This window comes from Morone saxatilis, unplaced genomic scaffold (assembly GCF_004916995.1).
Source record: "Morone saxatilis isolate NCDOM2014 unplaced genomic scaffold, NCSU_SB_2.0 Contig8, whole genome shotgun sequence".
Lineage (NCBI taxonomy): Eukaryota > Metazoa > Chordata > Actinopteri > Moronidae > Morone > Morone saxatilis.
Window position 1 is genome coordinate 22,620,599 of NW_023340257.1, and position 25,521 is coordinate 22,646,119.

Below are 25,521 nucleotides of genomic sequence, written 5' to 3' on the forward strand. Positions count from 1 at the left end.
CTAATTCCCTGTTCGGTAATTGAGCCTCAAAGTAAACAGTGACCAAGCCTTTAATCACAGTTATATCCACATTGACATTTGTTAATCCAACTCAATATCTTTAAACCATGTGGTCGCTTTGAAAGAGCTGTTTGCAAGGCATCATCAGTTAACTACTGTAATATTACACATGAATTTATATCATGTCGCACTAAAATAGGGTATTTTATTATTGTCTGTTTTTCCTTTTTTTAAAACTAAAAAATAAGTAAATAGCAAAACCAAAAACAATTATGTTTAAATATATTTTAAAGCATGTTTATTTATTTATTTTGTCCTTCAAGGCAATGATGTAAAATGCGGCACATAGCTAAATGCTAAAATTCCCTCCTTCTATTGATCTTATGCTTGGTGTGCTATTTGACAGTTGGGGTTTTATGTTTCAGATTTTAATCATCTCTGCTGGTTCAGTGTAGTCCTAGATTTGTTTGGCTCCTCGGTTTTCAACTGGTGATGATTTGTAACTTATAAACAACACAATTCATGGAAGGACACCTGTCACTTTTACAGATGCTGGAGGCCCAGCATTTCTATATGGCACATAAAATAGAATATTTGTGGCAGACTTGCACTGTAAACTTTATAGGTGCAAGATTTGTTGTGCCGTATTTTATTAAATCTAATCCTGGTGGTTCTTCATGCTCTCCCTGTGCGTGCTGAGCCATGCATACACAGCTTTTTGCAAACATGCATTTGCATTTCTTTATTTTCACAGTTGCTTGGGTAACTCTGTGTGTGTGTGTGTGTGTAAGTGTAAGTGCGTGTATAGAATCAGGGATTTCTACTTTAAAATGATCAATAATCTTTATATTGCTTAAGATTATACCTCTTAAAATACTTGTTAATCATGGTTGCAATTCATTATATGTTTGATGATGCATTATGAGAAGATTACATTTAAATATTAACACTGCTGTCAGGCATCTTTTCATACATCAAGTATCCTTATTTTTGTGTGTTTTTCTTCCACAGAATCACTCAAACTAAACTGGCATTGTAACCACATTTGATGTTGAAAATAGTGTGGAGGCAGCCATGGAAGTGAAGGAACGTAGACCTTACCGCTCACTCACTGCCCGGCAGGACACAGAGCGCCGTTACACCAGCTCCTCAGCAGACAGCGAGGATGGCAAACCCAACCCCAAATCTTACAGCTCCAGCGAAACACTCAAGGCCTTCGACCATGACTCAAGGATGGCCTACGGGAGCCGTGTCAAGGAAATGGTTCATCACGAAGTGGACGAGTTCAGCCGGCAAGGTCAGCTTTAAGTGTGCTATATATATTAAAAATACTGTGGTATTATGTCAATAGAAGAGAGAGTCATTGATATCAGTACAGTTCATCTTTAAGTATATTAGCAGTTCATAATGACATGAAAACACCGGTTATTAGGTTAAGGGCACGTTACTGCTTGGTCTCAATATATGCATCATTGCTTTTTAATGAGGAGTCTCTTGGTAATTCACATTCAGTCACTGTAGAGGTCACTCCACATTGTTTGACTATTAACAAAGGTGGCCAGGGATTGAACTTACCATGCCAGTGTTAAAAACTTCATGGAAGACATGCATACCTTCACCTGCTCGTTCAGATATATTATTGATCATTTAAGTTCAAATCAGATGTGATAGCACTGTTGAGGTAGCTGGACCATAGGTCTGCCATTGTAGGATTTTATTTTCTTTGATTTATTTATTTATTTATTTTTTCATTTTCAGCAGTTACAAAATGTAGTGAGATTCTCAAATCACCAGTGACTGCTTTACAGGTCCCCTGATTCGGTAGAGAACCTAGGAGAGAGAAAATTGAAGAGAGTGATGTCTCATTTTTAAAATACAACCTTTAAAGTGTGTAGGTTTTTGTGGCATCTAGCAGTGAAGTTGAAGATTGCAACCAACTATGGTTGCTGCAAAGCTACCAAAAAACGTCAAACACCCTATCTAGAGCCAGGATTTGTCCATTGTGGTCTACTGTAACAACAGCAGACTCCGTGGAAGAGGACTGACTGCTGTAGATAAAAAATTCTAAGGTAATGAAAACACAACAATTCTTATTTTCGGGTGATTATCCACAAATGAAAACATTTCTGCCAATAAACTGTACTTTCTAATCTTCTGACCGCTCAAAGCACTGTACACTACATGCCACATTCACCCATTCATACAATGATGACAAAGGCCATCACAAACCGAAAGTAATTCATTTATACAAAATCATACACCAGCATCAGCAGCAATTTGAGGTTCAGCATTTAGCTTGAGGACACTTTGACATGCAGGAGGAGGAGCCAGGTATTGAACCGCCAACCTTCTGATTAGTGGACAACCCGCCCTTCCAAACTGCTCCTGCTTAAGAATGAAAGACAAAAACTAATGCAAAACCTCCCCAGTGTATAAGATCTGAAAATTTCCTACTCTGGTATCTCCTTGTGGTAGGAATAGGGACTGACATCAGGATACTGAGATGAATATGGTGAAAGCAGCACATTGAAAGATGCTAATGGTGCTATAATCACATAAGAATATTGTGCATAGGGTCTTTAAATACGAAATGTAACTCATGTCACTCCACAACTATTGCCTGTGAAGCTTTTGCTTTTAAATGATTACTGCACCTCTCAAGGCCAGGATATTGCTGTCATCTTTTTCTGCAATGAATACAGTTCATTATGTTAAGTGATGCAGTTAGTGGCAGATTTAATTACCAGAGCCTTGTATTTATTGGCTTGCTGCAGGAGCAGACTTTTCCCTTCGAAACCTTGGCTTTGGAGAGGGCCTCCCATCCCACGTAGCCACGTACAGGACTGACATGGGGATGCCACACCGCGACTACTCAGTCAGTGTGGGCTCAGATGCAGACACGGAGACAGACGGCATCATGTCGCCAGAGCATGCGGTCAGATTATGGGGCCGCAGCAACACCAAGTCAGGCCGCAGCTCATGCCTCTCCAGCAGGGCAAACTCCAATCTAACTCTCACTGACACTGAACACGAGAACACAGAAAACGGTAGGGCACTTTTCTCTTTTACTCTTCTCTGCCAGCTCTTACACTGTGTCTTTTTCCATGTGGATTTGAGCTTGATGTTGAAAAGGAATATATTTGTATTACCATGTTCCTGTACACTGAAGCAGAATGACGTGCTATGTCTTTGAGACCACGATAAACAAAAGCTAGACTGTTCTGCATGGTACAGTCTAAGACTAAATGATGATTATGTTGGTTTAGATTTGTTTAGTTTTTGATCATGCTCAACTGGAATCCATACAGTCACAAGATGAGTTGCATCTTTTCTGTCTTTGTAGATGTCTTGGTACACACTGTTTCAGTCTCACCAAATTATTTTTATTAAGCTTTGCCTTTTTTCAGAAATTGGCTAAAGGCCAACATATTTACGATTTTGACTCTTGGAGAAAAGACAATTACAAGTCTTCCAGTACAGCCAGACATTTGGCATACCATTACCTCTGCTGTTAATCTTTCCCAGATCATTTTATTCTTTCGTTCTTGCTTATGTTGCAGTGTGCGAATCCTGAGAAGAACTGGTCTGGCAGGTTTCTTGGTGAAATTAGTGCCAGGAAGTGGGAAGCCATATGTATTGAATTCATTGTTCTGGGGATTGGTGTTTCCCCCAAGGGCCAGATGAGCCTGTGTGCTTGTTCAGAAGGTCATTTGAGCTCAGGGAGTATGTGAGCCATGTCAAGTGCCTGAAAATGCCAGAAGATAATAGCAGTTCTGCTGAAGATACTCTTATTCAAATTGCCGATTAGTGTGCTGTAAAGTCCTGAGATTACAGAATTCTGTTTGGAAGCAGAAATGCCATTTGGATACTCAGCTCAGTACCCCAGCACTTATTTGTCGGTAAACTCGGTTACAACTTAGTAATTGCTTAGTGTATACACTGAAAGAAAAATCTCTTGGAGTAAATTCAGTGCAGTGTGGAGGCAGTACCTGACAGACAGATTTCCTTTACCGACATAGCCCTTTAGTGTCTACAGTGCCTACTCCTGTCTGCTTTTGTTTACCTGAGTTTCAGCCAAAATGGATTCTCTTCAATTTTTTTTACACAGAGGTGCTATGTGGGTAAAATGTAAGTTCTGTTTCACATTATGCAAAGTAAAACACAAACCTAAATCATGCATATTAACTGGCAGATTTATGATACTGTTCCCAGGACACTTCGGAGATAGAGGAACTCATCAAGGGCCTAGCGGCAAAATTCTAATTGCCCCTGCACAGCCTTGCAGAGAACCTTGTGAATAGTTTTGCATTTCAGAGTGTGTCACATTATGTATTAGCTTCTTATTATAACTGACAGAAATGACTCTTGGAAGTGGAATCCATTTGCCCGAGTGACTCAGGGAGAGAACGTGGCATCCCTCTGCTTGATCATCTGAGATGCCAGGGGACTTGAATTTGGCTGTATTGTACATAATTAAAGAGAATCTCCTTGGATGGCTGTTCAGGGGTTGATATGCTGGAATGTATTCAGAGCACCCGTAGCTGCAGCATCATGCTACATCTGGGAGACCCAATCGAGATTCTAAGTAGCTTTTTATTCAACTCACCCAAGCAGAAAGAGCACTTGTATTCAGCATTTAATTCAGTAATGCCTGATAACATACAATTTATATATGGCAAGTTAATTAAAATCCATCGAGCAGGCCTGCTTGTGTGTGCTTTAATCTCTTTAAATCAACAAACCATTTACTCTGCTTTAATGTATTCAAGCCGCTGGGCAGTTCTCCCCCTTTGCACACGTGACTTACTTGACCCTGGTTTTAATGCATGCAAATAAGCGATAGCAGTTTTCGAACAATTTTCTTGATACTTAAGTGATTTTGAGGGATCCCGTATATACTGTGAATAAAAACCCTTGCTGATAATGATGAAGTGCTATATTAAGATTCCTTCCAGTTGTGATATAATGATAAAATGAGTTGCTACCTTTCTTTTCATTCTAACCTACTACATGACGGTTAGACAAAGAACAGTTAACACGAATTGTTAATGTGTGTATGTGTGTGTTGTGTCAACACATATATATGGCTGGCAACAAAGATGCCCTGTGCATGTGTATGGCTTAGCGTTTAAAGTGCATTTATGCAGTGTGTACAGGTATGTGTATGTGTGTCTGTTACCCAGCATGCCTCTGGTCCCTAGGGTGCCCCTTGAGGACACTTCCAGCAGCCAACGACTGCTGAGTCATTGCACATCCTACAGAGACTGAACAGCAAGGAGGCCAGCCCAACCTGCTGGGTTTGGGAGAGGGCTGCTGTTCTTGCGTTTTACCCTATTACAGCTTATCCAGATGTGTTCTCTAATCCCAACTTTCTCCCACTGTCATGGCTAGACTATTACGTTTCTGTAACCATGAGAACCGGCAGTGGAGATAGGCCACAAAAGCCTGCCGAGGGCCTGTTGGTATTCATGTGTTCCATAACCTACGGAGAGAAATAATTCAGCTAAGGCCTGCACAGTTCCTGTTGATAGAAAAATACTTGTATGACTGACACTGGTATTTTTTACAGACAAAATGTAATCAGTTCCAGTGGGTTAGTTGTGTGTACAGTGTGTACTGATTTGTCTTTCCCTTACTCCATCCTCCTGGGAGATATGTTCTATATTGATTAAGGATATACTGTGTATATATATATGTATATAAAACCAAGCTTTGATCTTGTGCTAAAGTGTGATTTAGCAATGCCAGTTGTCCTTACATTGTAGTTTTATTCAGAGCAGTGTTTTATTTAAATATTGTTTTTTATGCCAATGAATGTCAGACAATTATACAGTGTGGGACTCAAATGTGTGATATTTAGTTTTTGGAGTTAGATTATTTTTTATTATTGCTCATTATTGAAATCCTGGTAGCTGTAGGCATTGCTTCAGGGCAAAGCCTCTAGGAATGCCAGTGAAATCTTCTTGTGAAAGTCCCTCCGCAACCTTTCAGTTGCATTTTCATTTTCTGCTGCACATAGGACACAGGTTGGTTGAGATCTTCACACACTTCTGAAATCGCTAAATCAACTCTGATTTTCATAAAATTGTTTTGAATTTCATTAGACCACAGTCTTGACTGTTTTTTTAGCACCAACAAAAGCATTACACAGTACACAACTTTGAAACTACTACTACTACTACTACAACTACTACTTATAATAATAATAATAATAATAAATTATATTTTAAGAATGTATTGACAGGTCAACCCAGAACCATCTGAGCTTTAAAAGTAATCAAGAAAATCTTAAGCCTGACTCTCAGGTTTCCAGAGGAATGACGCAAGTATTGGTGTGATTGGTGTATTCTTGTTTTTAGTGCGAGCTGAATCACTGGCTGCTCTCTCCGGATGAGCTGAAGAGTGGGTTTATTATAACGTAAAGGGAATAGCATTAAAATAGACTTGACGCAATGAACATACACATGACAATTTCGAATTTTATTTTGAGGAGAGGACCAATTTGATCTTGGAAATGATCTTAAACTTAAAGAAGCTTGTTTGTAGAAAACACAATGGTTTGATTATTATCAACTGTCTTTTTTCTAGGCCAGCAGTAGACTTCATGGGAAGTTTAAAATATTCTGTTTGTCCATACTTTTTCTTGCATTTCAAATAGCCATGTCTTTATCACACAAAGCAAGTATGGGAACAACACACTTTTGAGGCTCCTCCACTGACTAATGTATTGCAAAAACAGGACTTGAAGATGAATGATGGTCTGGTTTCTTAATTCAACTCTAGTTTTTGTTCTGCATGATTAAATACGAGTCATCAATCAGCATTTTTACCTTCAAAGCACATAGTGGCTAATGTGCTGATGTGATCACGCTTTTAGCTGGGGTAGGAGCAATATCTATTGATGTTGAGTTTTTCAGATGAAAAGTGGCCACTCTTTTCATGTGGATTTACCATGCACAGCCTATTTTCTGCATTTTCAAATGCTGTTGGGAAAATATTTTTTCTGCCTTCATTGTTGCTGATAACCTTACATTTTCATATTGACATACAAAGTTCCTTACTATTATTATTATGTTGTATTATGTTAATGAAGCTGGTCTGCTTTGCACACAATTACACAAATCCTAAAATGACTAATAATAGCAATGAATAACTACTTACTACTACACGAAATAGTCCACTAAAACAATAAAGCTATCACTTCTGCAATTATATCTTCTTCTTCTTCTTCTTCTTCTTCTTCTTCTTCTTCATCTTCTTCTAATCTTAGAACCTTTTACTAGCACTAGAATAAAAAAAGTAATTTTTGTATGTAATAATCATAATAATTACAATTGCTTTTTCAACAGACTATGAAACAAAAAAATGTGCAGTCAATGCAGTAACTCCACAGTGATGATGATTTATTCCCTTGCTACCTGTATCAGATAGTTGTTGGAGGGTTCAAGACTCTGAAGAAACTTTGAACTGTTGAAAGATTGAGGTTAAGAGCTCCAGGGTGGCGCTCAGTTACTGAATCTTTGAACATAGCATGACTGTCTTTGAGGGACAGGTGTTCCTCGTGGAAACATGTCACAGCCCCAAAAGGCTGACAGGCTTTGAAAAGTGAATCTCTCGCAGATTTGAACTTGAATACATCAGCCTGTCCCCTAACCATGTTGATAGTGATTGAAAGAACGTTTGTTCAGTTCTGTTCACTCTTGTTATTCTTGGCCCACGCCACCTTTTCACTTTTTATAGAAAAAGACCTACTATTTGAGGGTGATTGTTCAGGGTATTTATTATAAGGAATTTAATTCTATTAATCGTTATTATTATGTTTGATGTAGTGTTGTATTTTTCAAATAGACCCAGGCAAAGGAAAAATATGAGTTTGCATAAAACACAGAAATATTAGTGTTGCGATGTCTAAATGAACATTGTTTTTTACAACCTCGACCGAAGTCTAGTATGACTAACAAAATTAAATGTTTCTTTGGTAGGGTTTCTTTGGTCCTTATTCACTTCACTACATTTGAGTTACTGGCAACAGATGAATGAAACTAAGGAATCAGATTGGAAGCATACTCTCTGCATAATAGTTTTATGAACGTAACCACAGACTGAGCAGCATTTTTACAATTTGATCCAAAACCGATGCACCTTTATCCTGTACCTCATAGACTGTGCATCCTGCATTACCAGGGCTGATGGCCACGCCCTCCCGAGGTGAATAAGTGAATATCTTTGATGTACACCACACATTTATGATGTGTTTTATCTTTGAACTGATTCCTTTAGGCTTTGCTACTATATTAGGAGCCTGTGGGGTGAAGTAAAATCAGACTTCCAATTAGACAAGACGTTTCCTGTATAACAGAGCTGAATTCATTAGGACATGTTTTACAGTAGTGTGGTGGGACCACAGAGATGGGGTTTCTTATTATGACCTTGGAGTAGCAATAGCATATATGTGTAGGCAAAAATACACACACACACACACAACAAAAAATCAATTATCATATGTTAGATACTGTCTGGTTTTTCTGGATTTTTGTTTTAAACAACTGAAAAAAAATCCAAATCCATGCAAAACAACAAGCATGTTATTGCTCTTTTGTTTTAATTATGTATTTAATAAGGTTGGTAAAGCCTTTCTTTTTTTAATCTTTATTGTTTTTATACAGTAGCCTTTAATGGTTCACATAAAACAGTTTTATGTGATGGTCTTATTTTAGGAAATGAAACATCATAATCATAAATTTATTATAGTATGGCATGGAATGACTTTGCATTGCGGTGGACTGTAATGTGTGCATGCTGAAATTGAAATTGACAAAATTAAGTGACATATTTTGAGTGCGATAGCTTACCTTGAATGACCAGACTATTTGGAGTGCTTCCCTTTACCTTGCACCACTTCCCTGCAAGGTTTTACTATTGATCACAGCCCTGACTTGTAATTCTCTGTAATACAGGATATTCTGTAAGATGTCAGTATTTACAATAACATAAACCTTAATCTGCTTTACTACTGTACATGTTCCAGGTCGCAAAACTGACAAGAACCATGAAAGGCTCAAATTGAGAATTTATACAAAATACTCACATCTTTATGTAACAACAGAAATAACATAAGCATTAGTTCAAATAATAAAGATCAAACAAAGTAAAACAGTAAGAGTTGTTTAGACAAACAATTATTGCCTCTCTTTGACAGACATATTTTGTATTTGCTAAGTAACCAAATAAATGACAAATATAAATTGTGTTTTAACAAAACACAGAGACAATTTATATAATTAGGATTGGTAATCATATCTGTTTTACTGTGGAGACAAATATAATAGCATTTGTAAAACTGTGGTATTTTGATGCATCATTTCCTTTTGGCATCTGTGATAGAGACACAGAGACTGTGATCATTTGCTGTAGGGGACGTTGTTTTCTGTAATATTGGGATCTGTAATTTTGCTGCATCCACATCGAGCACAACATGGAAGCTTGTTCTGAAACAGTCACAGGCATCGCAGCAGCAGAATATCAGGCGAAATGATGCTTCAAAGAAATCACTAGTGGTTTCCCAGCTCACAGCCGTGGTTATTTCCACCCCCAGTATTTCTTGTGAAGTTATTTATTTGTTTACTTTTTGGCAGAGCCTCTGCTCAGATCATGGATTAGTAGAGATATTCTCTGGCTCATTTGCAGGCTAATTTGCTGGGTTTTAGAGGCCCTTGTGGACAGTTTTGGTCTGTTATCTGTGGAGTTGCATACCCGCTCCCTGCCAGTGCCTCTGACAGTCTAAACCAACAGCACATCAGGGCCCATCTTACCACCAAGGCTCAGGGGCCTCACGACAGCTCAAAGCACAACATGGAGCAGGATGAGCCCTCCTCTATGGAGGATCATCCTAACCCAGTCTCACAACTTCTGTCCCTCTCTTAGCAATATCCATTTAACATGGAGTCAATTATCTATGCTCATGTTATATTTATGGTGGTTTTAGAAAAAAATGTCCCTGTTTAAAATGGGATACAAATAGCACTGATTTAATATTCTGGATTTGTATCAGCACATATATTAAGCACTTTATCAAACAGATCAGGTATCAGCCAAATTCAACCGACAATAAATACACAACACAAAGTTGTTTTGTTATATAATTGGAAGAAGAAAACAGGTTTAGAGTTGACATTCTACAACAATATAATCAACATATATCACTTATATATATAGTCTAATCATTTCCACCCAGTGAGGCAAACATATTTTTAATTTAAAAGGGAAAAAAACAGCACTGGTATCAGATCAGTACTCAATATCAGCCACAGAAGTGTGATTGGTGCTTAGATGCAAGTTATTTGCACTCATGGCTGTGGAATGTTATTTTTTTCACCTCATACCCCATTCCATTGAGCACACAAAGTGTTATCTCATCTTATCACATCTTAATTATCTTTTCTTATTTTATGCTTTTAAACATTGTATACCAGACTCTTGCAAGAATATTTCAGATTCTTTGAATGGCCAGTTATCTGTAGTGGAAGCAATTAGCAGTTGTTATTGAGCCTGAGGAAGGAGACATCATAACGTGCTGTTGCCCTAGTATGAGATAGAAATAATTAAACTTCCATGCTGAGATTTCTCTCATTAGTCACCTCTGAAATGACTAAGTCTCTGATACACATCCAGGTACAAAACTTTCAGGGCTGCTTGATTTACAAAAGATTCTTCAGTAAACACCAGCTCTGGTATGTTTAAACAATGGTCTGTCACTTCACCATACAAAAATGGATACTTGACATGTGTTGTAAAGTTAAAACACACATAATGTGACCACTTTATGGTCATATGTATTACATCCATGTGCAGAATATTTAAAACTATAAAACTACACACATAACAACTATCTAACATCAAAGCACCTTTGAGTATAAAAACACATACAATACAATAATAGATTTTCAGAAGATGCAGATGACAGGTATCAATGACAGTAACGGCACAACAATTGTGTTTCCTTTTACTTTTTACTTTGAACCATGTGGAATATGTACAGAGTATGTCTGTGTGACAGTGTTGTCATCTGTGAGCATAGCTGTATCATTAAATATTTGCAACATTCCCGCTTTTGCTCTCAGGGTTTGTCAGTACTGCATGATTCAAAATAAGATTAGCACACTTAAATATAGGGGTAGTGCACACATACGATTTTCACTCACGTAAAGACCCTGCAATTCCAAAACCTTGTTGTGCTGGACAGCTCAGGTTCTTCCTGGATTATTTTTTTCCCTGTGAAAGTAGCTAGACACAGTGAAATTTCACAGCCTGTGCATGTTGAAGAAAATAGCTCAGGACATAAGCTTTAGATTTTTTTCTCTCTGCCTTCAGTGGTTCCCCTAAAGTACTGCTGTCACACTGGAAACACTAGTCTTATCTCAGCTGTATGAATTGCAAGCTTCTGCCGCAGGTCACACCAGAGCTGCATTCTCTCTGTCTTCAAACCTCGATGCTTGCCTGTGTGAATTACCACATTTTGGCATAGACACACTTTTAGCTATTTAGACCATTTAAACTCACTTATTACTAGCTGAGCACTAATAGTAGGTTGGATGTGTAGCAGTTTTAGCATTTAAGGCTAATGGGAAATCCAGGACAGCCAGAAACATTTCCACACTGAGCTATGGCAGTTGTTTTTAAAATGTCAAACAAAGGTATTAGAAGGCTTTTGCGGATGTGGACCAGAAAAGTGAGGACAAAAGAGTATCTTTTATCCTAACATTGTTTATATCGTTAAAGGGCACTACATTTATTTGTTTGTTATCAAGGCTGAGGGATGATTCTTCCTAGAGTCTAGAAGCAATTTTCAATTTGTGAAAGTTTTAAAGAATTATCACTGTATATATTTCACCTAGCACGAGACTGCAAGTAACAGTTTGTTAGTGTACATCACTAATTGGATTCTTGGTGCTTTCGATCCTGGGTCAGACTGTAATTGCTGTGGTTTTTTAATTGTATTCAGTTTCCACCCATGTAATAGATTGCATTGTCTTTTTGATGTCAATATTGCTTGAAAGACAGTGAAAATGCAGCACTGAAGAAAGAAAAAGGGAAGGGCCTCGTAGCCTAATGCAACCTCGGACTGTGATGATGATATATTTTTAGTTCAAACTTGCAAAGGCACAACTGCACCACTGTAAAAAGTGATTTGATTAAGGGTCACACAATGCTGCTAGGCCAGGATTTTTTCCATTCATTGGGTGAACCTTTTATTATACAGTTTAACTGATGCATGGGTGCTCTGTGTACACAGGACAGCAAAGCAAAACTATTACATGTTGCATTTATGTGTAAGATAAAAAAAAAAAAAACAGGTATGACAACATAAAAATTTAATTTAAATTAAATATGAAAAAAATGAAGTGGGATAAAAATGAGGTTGTGCTTATGCTTCTGGCTTGCTCAGAATATACACATCCAAGAGAATTCTCAGAGAATACACTATGTATATTGCTCACAGCAAGATACCACCTTTAATTAGTCCCTGATAGTCTGCTGTCATTTTTAAGCATTGAGGAAATGATGCATTTAACACCAGTGCATTTGATTCTAAAAAACAGCATCATAGGTACCAATGCAACCCATAGCTGGAGTACAATAAACAAAGGACTCAACATAGATCAGGTTTCATATAACTGCTACTGATCAATTAAAAATTGATTGACCTCAATCATAAAGATCATGTCAGGACAACAACATTTATATGTATATATGGATTGAATTGACTGAGGTTAGTAGTGATAAGATATCTGGTTTAAAAGTCTTATAATCATGTTACAATAAAAGTGGCATTTGCAGCATATTGGTTCTCTAAACTACAGTTCTAACTAAGTCTCTAAAATTAAGGCTCTGGAAAAGGTTTCCTGTCTTCATACGTTATTTTTCATCATTACAGTCTTACCACTACCACTGTGTTTAATGCATACTTGATCATGATTCCTATTTCTCTACAAGTGATTTAGCAAGCCTTATATTGTTCTTAAATTGTTATAACTACTTCTGTAATATAATAACAAACCTTATTTGCCATGTTGCAAACTCTCAGTAGCTTTAGTTTTATCATGGTATGAATTATATAAGCACTTAGAAACACAAACCTCTTGGCAGCTTGTATTTTAGATAGCCTTTCGAACTGTCATGCACTCAGTGGGAGCTGGGAGGCATACACAAATCAATTCTTTAACACTGACAAAGTGTCTGAAATAAAAAACAGTGGGCTTTTATGTAAGCTATCTGGAGAGCATGATGAGACGAGGAAATAATGTTTTGACAGGTATGCTCCTTTAGCATGAAAGCATACATATTACTATGATGTTTATACACAGCATAGCAAAATCTGCACACATCAAGTAAAGGTGGCCTTCTCAGTACTCAGAGAATTCAGTCTAATAAAATTTTGATTCAAGAAGAAAGTTTGGAAGATGTGAAGGTTTTCATTTTTTTTAAAGGCAGTGCTTAAGCTCTTTACTGTCTTTTATTTGGAATGTAGCTGTTTCTTAAGGGTATACTTTAGAATTTTATTAGGCCAGGCCTAGAGTGCGCTGAGGAATGACAGGATGGGGATGGTGCCATCTTTGTTCAGCAAGGCCCCAGGCAAGCCACATGTAGCCCTAATGAGTCGCTTACAATTTCAGGCTCCGCTTGCTCTCAAACACCAAAAGTAAACTTTTGTCTTTTTTCCCTCACTATTCGGGGACCTTAAGAGGATTGTGGGGTCATTATTTATTCATGCCATTGTGTTTATTCACCAGCCTCTATGTGTGATGGGAGAGGGAATAGAGCAGCTAGTGCAGACGGAGTAAAAGCTGATAATTATCCACTATTAGCATTGTTTTTTCAGCCACGGTTTAAGTCGGCTCAGTTGATGATCGAGCTATGATAGAGGCCCAGAAACATCCATTTAAAGCAGATTACCATGTGCACATCTTTGAAGTCCGGAATCCTCTGCAGAGGATTCGCCAAATGGGTGTGGATGCGTTTATAAGCCTGTTTTTATGCTACTTTTTCTGTGCTGTTAGAGAAGATATCCTGTCACAATGTCAGTTACAAACACTCGTGTTGACCAAGAGATCCTTAAAAACAGCCATCACATGCCTGCAGGATGCTGTTAACAGCGAGAGGTGAGGAGATTGTTACTTTTTATCCTAGAACAAAGAAAGCCCCAGGGATGGTTGAATGGGGCTGCATGGAGGGATTTAGCTATGTCAGACCTCATCAGAACTAACATTGACTCAAAAGACTAGTGAAGTAAAGAGCAAAAAATTCGGGCTTGAGTCCTAAAGACTAAGGTCTTTAAAATGGATCAATTAGTGATTACTCAGATTACTCAAGAAAAGAAGTGATCACTCAGTTATTTAAGAGCAGTTTAAAAACTTAATTGTTTAGCATGAGCTATGCTGTCTTGACATGGTTCAACCTGCCTGCACACTGTGTTCTTAATTTATTTTAGGTGTCCAATGAACATTTCTTATGGGTAACACTTAAAGTGTTGCTTCTCCTGGATTTATCTATAAAGGTGGCAGTGGAAAGGTTTCTCCTCAAACAGAAGAAATTTCCATTCAGTTCATTTAGGATTTCAGTTTCACATTTCCAGTCTGATTCAATCCTTGAAACAGATGGTGTCCTTCGGCTGGATTGCAGGGCACACTGTCTCTCCAACGCAGAGAAATAGAGTGGACTGGATGGATGACAGTGGCAGAAGCCAGGCAGGGATGTGGAGAGAGGATGACTGGGGAAGAAGTCTGTGCTTATATTCACCCAGAGAGGAAACGCCATCTCTAGTCTCAGCCACTCTGGCCTCCTTTTCATCTTCCTAGGTGATACTCTGGAAAGCCACTGGTATTAGTAGTCTGCTGTGTGCTAAGGCCTGTATGCCACTGCTGCTTTTTTTTTTTTAATCTAGGATATTTTCCTCCTCTTCCATGCTGATGAATCAGACTGAGTAATTCCTTAAATTGGTGTAATTTAAAGAGGAGTAAAGGGGTAGAGGTCGGATCTATCTGGAGCCTATAGCCTGTAAACATGTTTATGGAAAATGTGACAGTTTGATCTAAATCACTAATTTCTAACTGTTTCTATTGTCCAAACTGTTTGCAAGCACTGCAATAGCTGTATTAATGGCCAGATATTTTTTACTTGTTTTCTGGATTTATTCTAACCATCCATTTATAATTCAGCATTCAACATCTCTTTAAGAGCATACAGTAGTTGTAAGTAATGGAGGCTGGGTTTAAAGTGCTGATAGAAATGTTGTGGGTCAGCCTTAAATGGAATTGTGCCTTCTGTGGTAATGCTTTTTTATTACACAAATATAATTTCCATTTTCTCAGTAATGGTCTTGTCTATAAAAAAACCATTTATGGGTATTTACAATTTGTTTTCAACCTTATCACGCATTATGTTCACTCTCTGTTATTATGATATTGATTCCTAGCAGGTAAACGGCACCATCAGAGAATTTTTTATCATTTTTCCAATGTTGGTTCATAAAAGCTCATTTCCCACTTCCTCTGTAAGTGTGTCTATGTGTCTGTTTGTGTTTTTTGTTGTGCAGTTGGGGTAGGATGTTCGACTATATGTGCAGTGTCCTGCAGAATTACAGTTTGCCTGACAGATTTATAGACTTGCACCATATCAACTGGGAAATGGGAAATTCTTGTTATCCTGGAGCAGGCACATGTTTAGCATAAACTTGAATAGATGATGATTATATACTAATAATTTGATTTTGCTTCAATAAAAAAGTGAGGAACAAATATTTTATAAAGATGAAACATATGTTTATAAGTTTGTCACTTGCATTTGCTTCATTTGGCTTATGACTTTTTCAAAACCGTCCATTTGAGCTTCACACTGTCTCATTAGTTTTTTGTTTTTTTTACTGAGATGAGATCACCTATCAAGTATTAATTTCATAAAAGGCTAGTTGTGGCTTCAAGCTGTGCAATAGAAAACAATTCTGTCAATTTGGGAATCCTAATAATGCAAAAATCTCATTTAAGCCATCTTGTTTGAATCGCCTGTAGAGGTCTGATAAGTGTAATTATTACCTGAGCACAAACACCAATGGCTTACAAGCACATGAGCGTTTTCTCAGAACATATAGAAGTAAATGCAAAACTTGAATTAATTTGATAAATGATTAGGCACTATCCTGAATTCAGTTGTTTAAGCCACGGCATGATTACTTTTTAGGCTAGGTTTCAACCTCTGTTACTTTGTCTTTCTGATAAAAATATGTAAATTCAGTCCTTATTAATTAATCTTAACCTATTTTATTAATCTTTTGGTTTGAACATTGCCTTATTGTGAAGTCCATTTCCTTTATTGGTTATATGCCCCCAAGTAATAAAGAGATTGAAAATGTTGCCTTCAGGCAAAATAACTGTTAATATCCTTTCTCATTGATCAGCTGTAATAACCTTGCCTGTTTTTGCATAGTGTTGTCATCAACCAGCAGAAAAATGTAAGTCATTGAATTAATGTTAACAATGATGAATAGTTTTAGTTAAATTAATAGTTGCATTTGGCAGGGTAAATGTGTAATTCATTCTGTTATTGAAAGAGACCTACAAATCACAGGCTCACAGGCCAAAACTGAACAATAGAAAGTAACCAAATCAAAACAGTTTACCAGAATAAATCTAACTTTACCTTACAACTATACGTTAAGACACCCTATATGTCAAGTTAAATATAGTCAAATGTTTGCTGGTTAGCCAGTATTATCTAAAATCTATATATTGTTATACAGTACACTTTCTGGAAGTTTTAGTGAAAAAATATTTATCGATCGAATTACCCAGTCCTGCTTATTGATTTGCAACATTGCAGATTGTGTCCTAATGAAATGAAAAAACAGCAAAATGTTTGACAGATTAATTTCATACTATATTATACTGTATATAATCATGTTCCCCAGTACTAGATAGCCTGTTGGTATAGTCCCCATATTTCAGCATTGCAACATTGCAAAACCTCCACTACAGGGCTTTATTTTCTTCAGTGATGAAAATGTTGAATTTCTAAGACTGTCAGTGACACAAAAGGCAGGACTAACACTGACTTTGCACAGACTTTGAAGTTCAATCCAAACCAAGAGCAGTGCTATAGTAGGCAAGAGGGAACATTTAATAAGTCATGGAAGAGCTCAAATACTGCCAGTCAGTTAGTAAAAATCAAAAAGGGTATCAAACCTCCTTTCATGGGTTAAGCAGCTATAAAGCTTTTGTATCACACAACATTTCCAGGACAACTTGAGCCTGACTAGTGAACATTTGTGTTGCAGATTGTAAACATGGCCACTATAGCTAAGCAACAGGACATCATTAGGGGCACAAAGTTGGAATACGGAAAAGGGAATTAATGATGCTCAGGCAATTTCAAAAGCTATTAAATATCCAATTAAGGTACCTTGTAGGCAAATATAACTCAATTAATAGACCTTTATTTGTATTAGCTTTGGCATAACAGGCTTATTTATAAAACCAACTGTTTTCTTTTGCTCTTTGAATAGACTTATTGCTTCATAGCAATACTCACACTACAGTGTGAATTAGTTATTATGACTTAGTGTTCTAGTCTAAGCAACATGAAAAGTCATGGTTCATTTTCACTTAGAACTACTGTGTACACACTGCTCATGACTCATTATGATTACCTACCTTGTAAAAATGTTGTTTTGCCCGACCATTCACTTTAACATTGCATGTAGGATTAACAATAAACACACATTTAAAACAAGGTCCTGGGGATGTAGCTGATTTTTATTCCATATACTACATCACACTGGCAAGAATACTGAGTTAAACTGACAAGTTTAATGTGCACAAGATTACATACGTTTTTGTTTTAATTCTGCAACATCCTGGTGTGGGTTGCATTTAATAAAGGTTACTGGTGGATCGGGTGCACATAATCACATACCTGCTGCCCTCAGATGAATCCAAAGAGAGTTAATCAGCTAAAAGGGAAGGTCTTCATACAGACAACAAGCTGTTGTGGATGACAGATGCTGCTAAGATTTAGACATTAATCTTTAGCGTGCCTTCCTGGCATTGCTCCCATAATCAAAAAAACTTTTTATTTTTTATCTGTGCAAATGTCTGCTGATTGAAGACTGTATAATGAAAGTGAACCAGACAAGCAAAAGATACATAAAAGGGGTCTGTCTGATTGAGAGTTGTACCTCCACCAATAGACCCTTTTTACAGCAGCCATTTTGACAAGAAAAAGCAGGGAAATAGTAGGCTAATTAAGGTTCTGTTCCAGTCAGGTCAAACAGATCTACGGTGGTGAATCCGTGCATTTTGGCTCACTGGAAAGACTCTGCTACACTACATGGAAGGTCTATTAGTGATGCAAATAGCACAGACCCTGCGTGCGGTGAGCATTGTGTGTTGTTGACTTGGTCCAAGCAGGAAGGACGCCAAATGTGGTGAATCTTGACACCAAAATTACAATGCACTACTGGTTTGCAATTGGCACTAGGGGGAGTATTACTAGCAAACAGCAGTAGCCTACATTGGTGATTTGCTCTGCAAGATACTAGGCACAGTCAAGGAACAAAACCCACTGCGCCTCAGAAAATGCCACTTGTACCATGTGCCCACACAGAGATAGAGGTCTGACCTCCACATGCAAATAAACTAAGAACAGTTATGAATAAATGTTCATGGTCTTGCCCTTGATGGTGGTGGTAGCAGTCAGTATAAAGACACAGCTGAAAATATGACAAAAGATTTAAATATGCTATCACATCTTGGAGTGAATTCCACTCCACCTACACTGGATGACAAAATTGGTGCCAGAAGCAGATTACGCAACATTTAACTGAACTTCCAAAGACAAACTGCCAACCTTTCACACACCCATGTACAAAAGTTAAAGACTGAAGTCAATGTGGTTAGACACATTATTGATATTTTTTTCTTGTTTGCCCTGGCGTCGTTTTAGAATAATTAGAGTTAATTTTAGCATTGGCATTGAATAAAATGACGAAGATAATTTTTAACTAAATTAATCCTACATGCAGACCATCCCGCTGTGTGTTAAAATAGAGATTCAACACAAGCCGCATTTTACAATAAGAGAGTAGCAGTGCGATGATGACACTCAGTCCCTGCTGAGACTCTGAGTCATTCCTCTGCATCCTGTATGCTTTGTATGCCACATGGCATCAGTTGATGGTACAGGACAGGCGCCGAGATGTTTGTTTTTTTCTTCAGTTTCATCTGCAAATACACTGCATTTTTTATAGATGCTGCCCGCAGCTTTAGTCCTTGAGCAAACAGATAATTCCTGTTGTCACCGTGGAGTCACACATCTGCTTCACCTTGCTCGGTATTGGGTGTGCAGTACATTTAACTAAGGTAGTCATAGATCTTATTTACCATGTTGTGTATTGGAGGAATGACAGCTTTTATCTCCTTGCATATATCTGAATTTCTATGTATAGCTTCAGAATTTATAGCAGTTAGAGGAAAAATAAAACAGATTAGCTAGGTTTTGAGAGACACACAGAGAGAGAGAGGAAGAAAGACACAGAGAGCAAGAACTAAAGATCAGGACTCTCGGGATGAAAGATGTTGACTCTTCTTACTCAATTTTCCTTTCACTCGATTACATTCTCCCTCTAAATTATATTCTCTATTTACCTGATTTAATTCTCTCTCTCTTAGCCAGCAAAGCCTTCTCAAATAACACGTTTTTTTTACATACATTTTCATGTGTATATTCGAACAGTGATAATTACTGATTCTGCATCTTTCTCGTGTACAAACTTGATCATTGTGATTGGGGTCATGGTTTTAAATCCATAATTCTGCATTACGCTCCCTCCATTAATGACTGCAGTGGGTGTGAACACCTTAAACAATTGTGCTGATGTCTCTTCCTGCCTCCACTCATTAGTCAACACAGATACACAACCCGAAGCACACATTCATGCATACACAGATTGATCTCATTAACATAACATACAGAGGTTGTCAGATGTATTTGCACAAGGTGTATCCACAAATCCTTTTGAAGTTTGTAATTATTTATTGACTTCAGTGCAGAAGCAATTAGTTGATTAACTGATTTGTTGATTGACAGAAAATAATAAAAAAGCAGTTTAAAGGATTTGTTAATTGTTAACGTCATTAATGAAGCTGGCTTCAGCTTTTTTCTGTAATTTCTTTGTAATTGTACATTAGGTTCTGGACCTTGTTATCTAGAAATTATGTCTAATTATTTTTCACTGGTTTGTGACATTTATGAAGAATTGAAAAACACATATATAAATAGCCCTAATTTACTTACTTATGAAGCTATATAATACAGTAATTATTTTGCTGTCAGTTTTTGACACTAGGTAATTCTGATGTTAAAGGTATGAGGTACAGTTGCAGTTGTGTGATGGAATGCTGTAGATACAAACACTGATGATGTGCTTGGGTATTGATTTTTAAGATGAACAAAGGTTCCATATTCATGTTTCTATTTGCTGGTAGATGACTAATATTTGATGTTTTCTGTAGTTGTATTAGATAATCGCAGGGAATGCTGCATAGCAATGAACATGCCGGTTTTATGTTAATATTGGATTTTCAGGTTTTCTACATATGTGCTAGCTAAAATACCACTCAAGAAAATGTACTATATCACAATATATATTGCTACATAATAGCATGATACATGATACACAAGTACATATAACATTATGGAAAATGTGTTTCATAGTGCTCCCACTACTTTTGGTCATTATATTTAATCAGTTTTGCAATCACTCTATAGTTAACATCAGGGTGGCCCCATAGTAGCAGAATTTACCCCGTAACCAAATGATCTAAGTTCTATCTCTGCAGCAGCCAGTATGTGCCTATCAACATTCATGTGTCATCTCAAAGTTTTAGAGCACAACATAAAACACCTACTTGCTTATTTAAGTTCTAGGGTTGTAAAACATACTGATGCATAGCCGCCCACATTCGCATGTTTCTGCTGCTGTTCAGCTTCTGTCTCTCATACTTTACCACATTCTGTTATCGTTTTTCCCTTGAAAATAAATGTCATTCTTTGAACTGTTGCTTTGATAGTTGTTGGCTGAACCTCTTGTTATGTTTTACAACTTATACTGTGGAGCTATTCTACTTTTTAAAGTTTTTTTAAATCAATTTCATCAAAATAAATCTTAAGTGTGCAGAATGTAATATTTCATTGTCATAGAATCTTTAATACAACCAGTTCTGGATTAAATTGTACCTCTTTAGTGAGTTACTGTGGATTAGAACATTAGTTATATTCCAAAATGTATTGCAAAACATATATTCAGCATTTTGTCCTTGGAAAAGTTGTTGCACAAACAATATAATATAATATTAGCAGTTATTTTTACCCGTAGATCACAGTAACCAAGTTATTTGTTCATTCTTTTAATTGGGTTGCTAATGAGTTGATGAAGACCTTTAATGCAGTTGGTGGTGGTCTGTGTTTGCAGTCAGGCCAAAAACAGACAGTAACACTTCCTAAAGCTGGCAGGAACTAAAGCAGCAGCATGGTCTAAGGGCTCCTAAGTAAAGGTCCCCTTTTGCTGCTGTAATATAGTGAGTGAAGGCAAAGGCAATCAAATCTGGCAGCCAGAGAAACTTCTCCGGTCATCTGAAGCTATAGCTTTTCGCCTGCAGAAGCCCTGTCTGTGACTTCAGGTGCATGTGGCTTGTGCAAGCCGGCATTAATTAAACACAGTGAGACAGTAAAACCTCTGCGCACAAGACTAATGGCTGCTGAGTATGACTACCTTGACCTCATTTAGGTTATGACTTTGATCATTTTTAGAGGACTTTAATCTTTTCTTGTCTCATTGATTAATTCTCTCTTTGAGGAAAATGCTGTAATATTTGGTCCAAGACCTGGTGCAGCTCATTTTTGTCTTTCATGTCAAAAAGTTCAATCTTGCCTCTGGTCTTTCATACCGGCAGATACTAGCTCAATGAATGGTGTTTCTGTTCAGCAGCTAAGTGTTGCTGTTTTGACACACACTAAATACAGTCCTTAGATGTATCTAAGGGATTCTGGGAATGACTTGTAATGATGCTCTTTTCAACAATTCTTGCTATCCCTGTTGTACATTGCTGTATACTCAAGAACAACAGTGTCATGGTCATTAACCCACAGCATGACAACTGTGCTTTTGCACCAATTACCTGCACTGGCATTAGAGGACTGAGAGAGAAATGAAGTGTGTGGTGTGAAGTATACGTAAAGCACAAACTGTGACTCTTAGGGGCAGTGGACATTTGCTGCTTGTGTAGGGCTGTGGCTGATATGTTAGTATCACTAATTGTTTTCTAATTAGATGCGAGTCAGTGAGTCGTACTTTAATACTCTTCAGGGATCATTACAGAGCGGGAGGAAATTTATCTCTCCTGACGGATGACAGTAGAGTCAGCTGGAATTTCAACATCAAGACCGACGGACTGATGGGAAGATGGGGCGAGCACCAAACTGATGGTTGTGCTCGCTGCAGTCACGTTACCTAAGTACTCCATTTTCAGCATGGCGCAGTACCTCTGTGGAGATTTAACATTCCATGACACCACGGGGATTGTAGCCAATAAGCTTTGAAAGGAGGAATCGTGTGATATTCGTATGTAAGAATTAGGGTTGCATATTGGTGTATAACAAGGGGCTATAAATAATCACAGCTGTAAATTATTCATATTCTGCTGTTAAGGTGAGTGGTCAGTCTAATCCTTGTGGTATTTTATATTACTGACAAGTAGGAAAGCCGAGATGGACACAGAGTACAGAAGAAATAGGAAGGATTGGTTCAGGTTGGATTCATTTCTTGGCTGGCAGGGGTTATATGTATTTCCTCAGGAGGGGGTATTAACAACCCCACCATATCTTGGAACATATTATTCATGTGCCTGCTGCAAAGTACACAAATATGAATCGGCTAGTGTAATTTTTGTAGTTTGGAGGAGTGCAGTTATGTTAGATGGTATTATTTTGAAAGAATTTCAAAACTGAGCGTGTCTAGAATTTAAAGTGTTTTTTGTTATATTTCAGTACATGGTATATAGGCTCTGCTTTGATGCATGCAGACACCCTAACTGATCAGCTCTGTTTTTCTTTTGTTTGTTTCTTTTTTTTTCTTCTTTTTTTTGAGCATTGTAATCTGGAATCCTTTTTTGCATTTAACATCCCAAAAAGGTGTCTTGTAGTTTTTATTTCTCTAAACCAGTGCCAGGCATTTGCCTTTTCTATTCTATCTCAAAGTCATTTCAGTTGTTTGTATTGTTCTTCCCAGCTGGGGTGAGGTGGCGGAGACAAAGGCAGATGTGTCCCTGTTTGTTTTTGAAGTGTCAGAGTTAAGTCTTGCCTATGTGTGTGTGTATGTGTGTGCGTGTTCTGCTCCTATGTGATGTTGCCTGTGTTTGGGTGTGTTTCATTTCCCCCCCATGTGTTGTCTCTGTTTGTGGTCCACAGGTCCTCCGCTGCATTGTTCATCCGCCTCCTCCTCCCCCGTTGAGCAGCTCCCATACCCTCCCCCTTCCATTGCAGCCAATGAGAGCCAGGGAGGGTTGCTAGGTAACTGTGCGGCTCAGCCAGCCCAGGACTCTGACTCTGAGGATGAGTTTGGCCCCAATTCATTCTTAGTTAAAACTGGCTCAGGGAACCTGTATGCTCCTGCCACTGCAACTGCTGATGGTGAGTTGGTTTTCAAACTACTGTTGCTTTCTGGAGGTTAGCCTTCCCCTGCTCCTGGATATGTTGTGTTATAGGTCATGCAGATGGCTATGGGCAAGAATATGTCCCTTTTTTTTCTGAGCACCATGAAAGAGAGTTGAAACTTTGAGTCGATATGTAGCCTCTGGAAATGCACAGAACTCTGAAGCAAGGTCTGCAAAGTTCAGAGTCTCACTCAAAGAGATGGACGATTTTGGTTCAGTAGGAGATATTTGTCACAGATATTTCTCTTCAGTTTCAGTGTGTGCTGGTGGGAGTAACCATCTCCAGTCCTTCTATAGAACTTTCAGAAACAACAGCCTGCGTGCATCCTCCGCACCTCAGATAGGAAATAAGCAATAAATAAAGACGGTTTCTTCATACGAGGTGTAACGTAGCCCCTGCTTTATCATCATATATCACTGCAAGGACAAACTCCTTTTAACTTATATTAAAAGTGTGTTATCCCCATGAAAGACACATTATATTTTTGTGTTTTGATATCAACTCAAACTCAACCAGCGCTTCTTGAGTAAGATTAGGTTTGAAAGTTCCCAATGTGGTTTCTCATTAATAAATGTCAGCTTCTTATTCCTCTTGAAACACTCAGTGTCTCCTGCTGTTGACTTAACTCTCATTCAAACTGACAGAATGACATTTGCACTCAAACTGCAAACATGGTGTTGACAGTTGACAAAAATTCCATGACTGTAAAACATGGACGGTAGGTTTACGAAGTAGCAGCCAAAGTGTGTTACACATGGCTCATATTTCCTTAAGGTAACCTCAGGTAACCAGATTTATTATTATGGTCACAAAATATCACAGTTGTGTGTAGTGTAGCCGGTTATATATTCTTGTTTATTATCCATCAAAATGAAAACATAAAAAGTTGTCATTCAAACAATTTATGCTACATTTCTCCCATAAGTCATCAATTTGCATGCAGAATAGGGTATTTTTTTTATGCTTGAATGTTGATGCCATTCAACTACAGCAGTTATTTGCTTATCCCACTGGCATGGCAAGCACAAAACAAAATAAAATGGTCTAAATAATTGATCAAGCTTCCAAGTTAACTACCCAAAGGGTTGAATTACATCAAACTCAAACTGCCCCAGCTGCCTGCTCAGAAAGCCAGGAGAATGAGTTATTAATCCTGTCGCAAATCTCCCCCCTAATTCCACAGTAGCAACACGCTGGTCACCCAGCAGTGACATGACTGTGCTTAAGGGGACATGAGTTGGGGGAATGGCCTTTACCGTGGCAGATTTGTCTCATAACAATGACACTGATTTGCATAGGTGCAGCATTTAGGTTGGCCCCGGGCTGTCAGTAAGGGGTAGGAGAGGACTGAGGACGAATATCCCCAGCTCTAGTTGCTACCTTAGTCACCCACAGGCTTTAGAAAATTCCTTTTAAGTTGCAAAGTACAGCATGTTTCTGTGTTTTTCTTGCTAGTGGGTTCAAAGCCTTTTCCCACTTTATTAACTTCATAACATAAAACCTGTACTCTTGATATTTATGCTCTTGTCCATTCCGAGGTACTTTCACCTTGCCTACGTAGTAGTTACATTTGAATAAGTAGTACATTATGCAACATTTTTATTAAAATCTTGCAGTTTTGGTTATAAATGTTACTCTTAAGTCAGTTAGCAACACAATGTCCTTCCATTGGCTGTTCTTTGTAGCAGCCACTTGAACTTGAATGAAAAAGTGATTTCTAATACAGTTGATGAAGTAAAAATGACCATTCGCATGTTAGAT

The 25,521-nt window shown here is 37.9% G+C and overlaps 1 protein-coding gene across 5 annotated transcripts in view; it reads left to right on the forward strand.

Annotated features, from left to right (window-relative positions):
• Positions 1-1,021: 1,021 nt before the first annotated feature.
• The window catches only part of tenm4 (teneurin transmembrane protein 4), a 112,046-nt gene continuing 87,546 nt past the window's right edge, over positions 1,022-25,521 (forward strand). For 3 of the 5 annotated variants that reach the window (XM_035680763.1, XM_035680764.1, XM_035680765.1), the window contains exons 1-3: positions 1,022-1,297; positions 2,775-3,047; positions 23,515-23,736. In XM_035680763.1, the coding sequence (XP_035536656.1) occupies positions 1,075-1,297; positions 2,775-3,047; positions 23,515-23,736 (718 nt within the window). In that variant the 5' untranslated portion in view covers positions 1,022-1,074. Of the gene's footprint in view, positions 1,298-2,774; positions 3,048-6,104; positions 6,111-23,514; positions 23,737-25,521 lie in introns of all 5 variants that reach the window. The other 2 variants (XM_035680766.1, XM_035680767.1) reach the window with 2 other exon arrangements.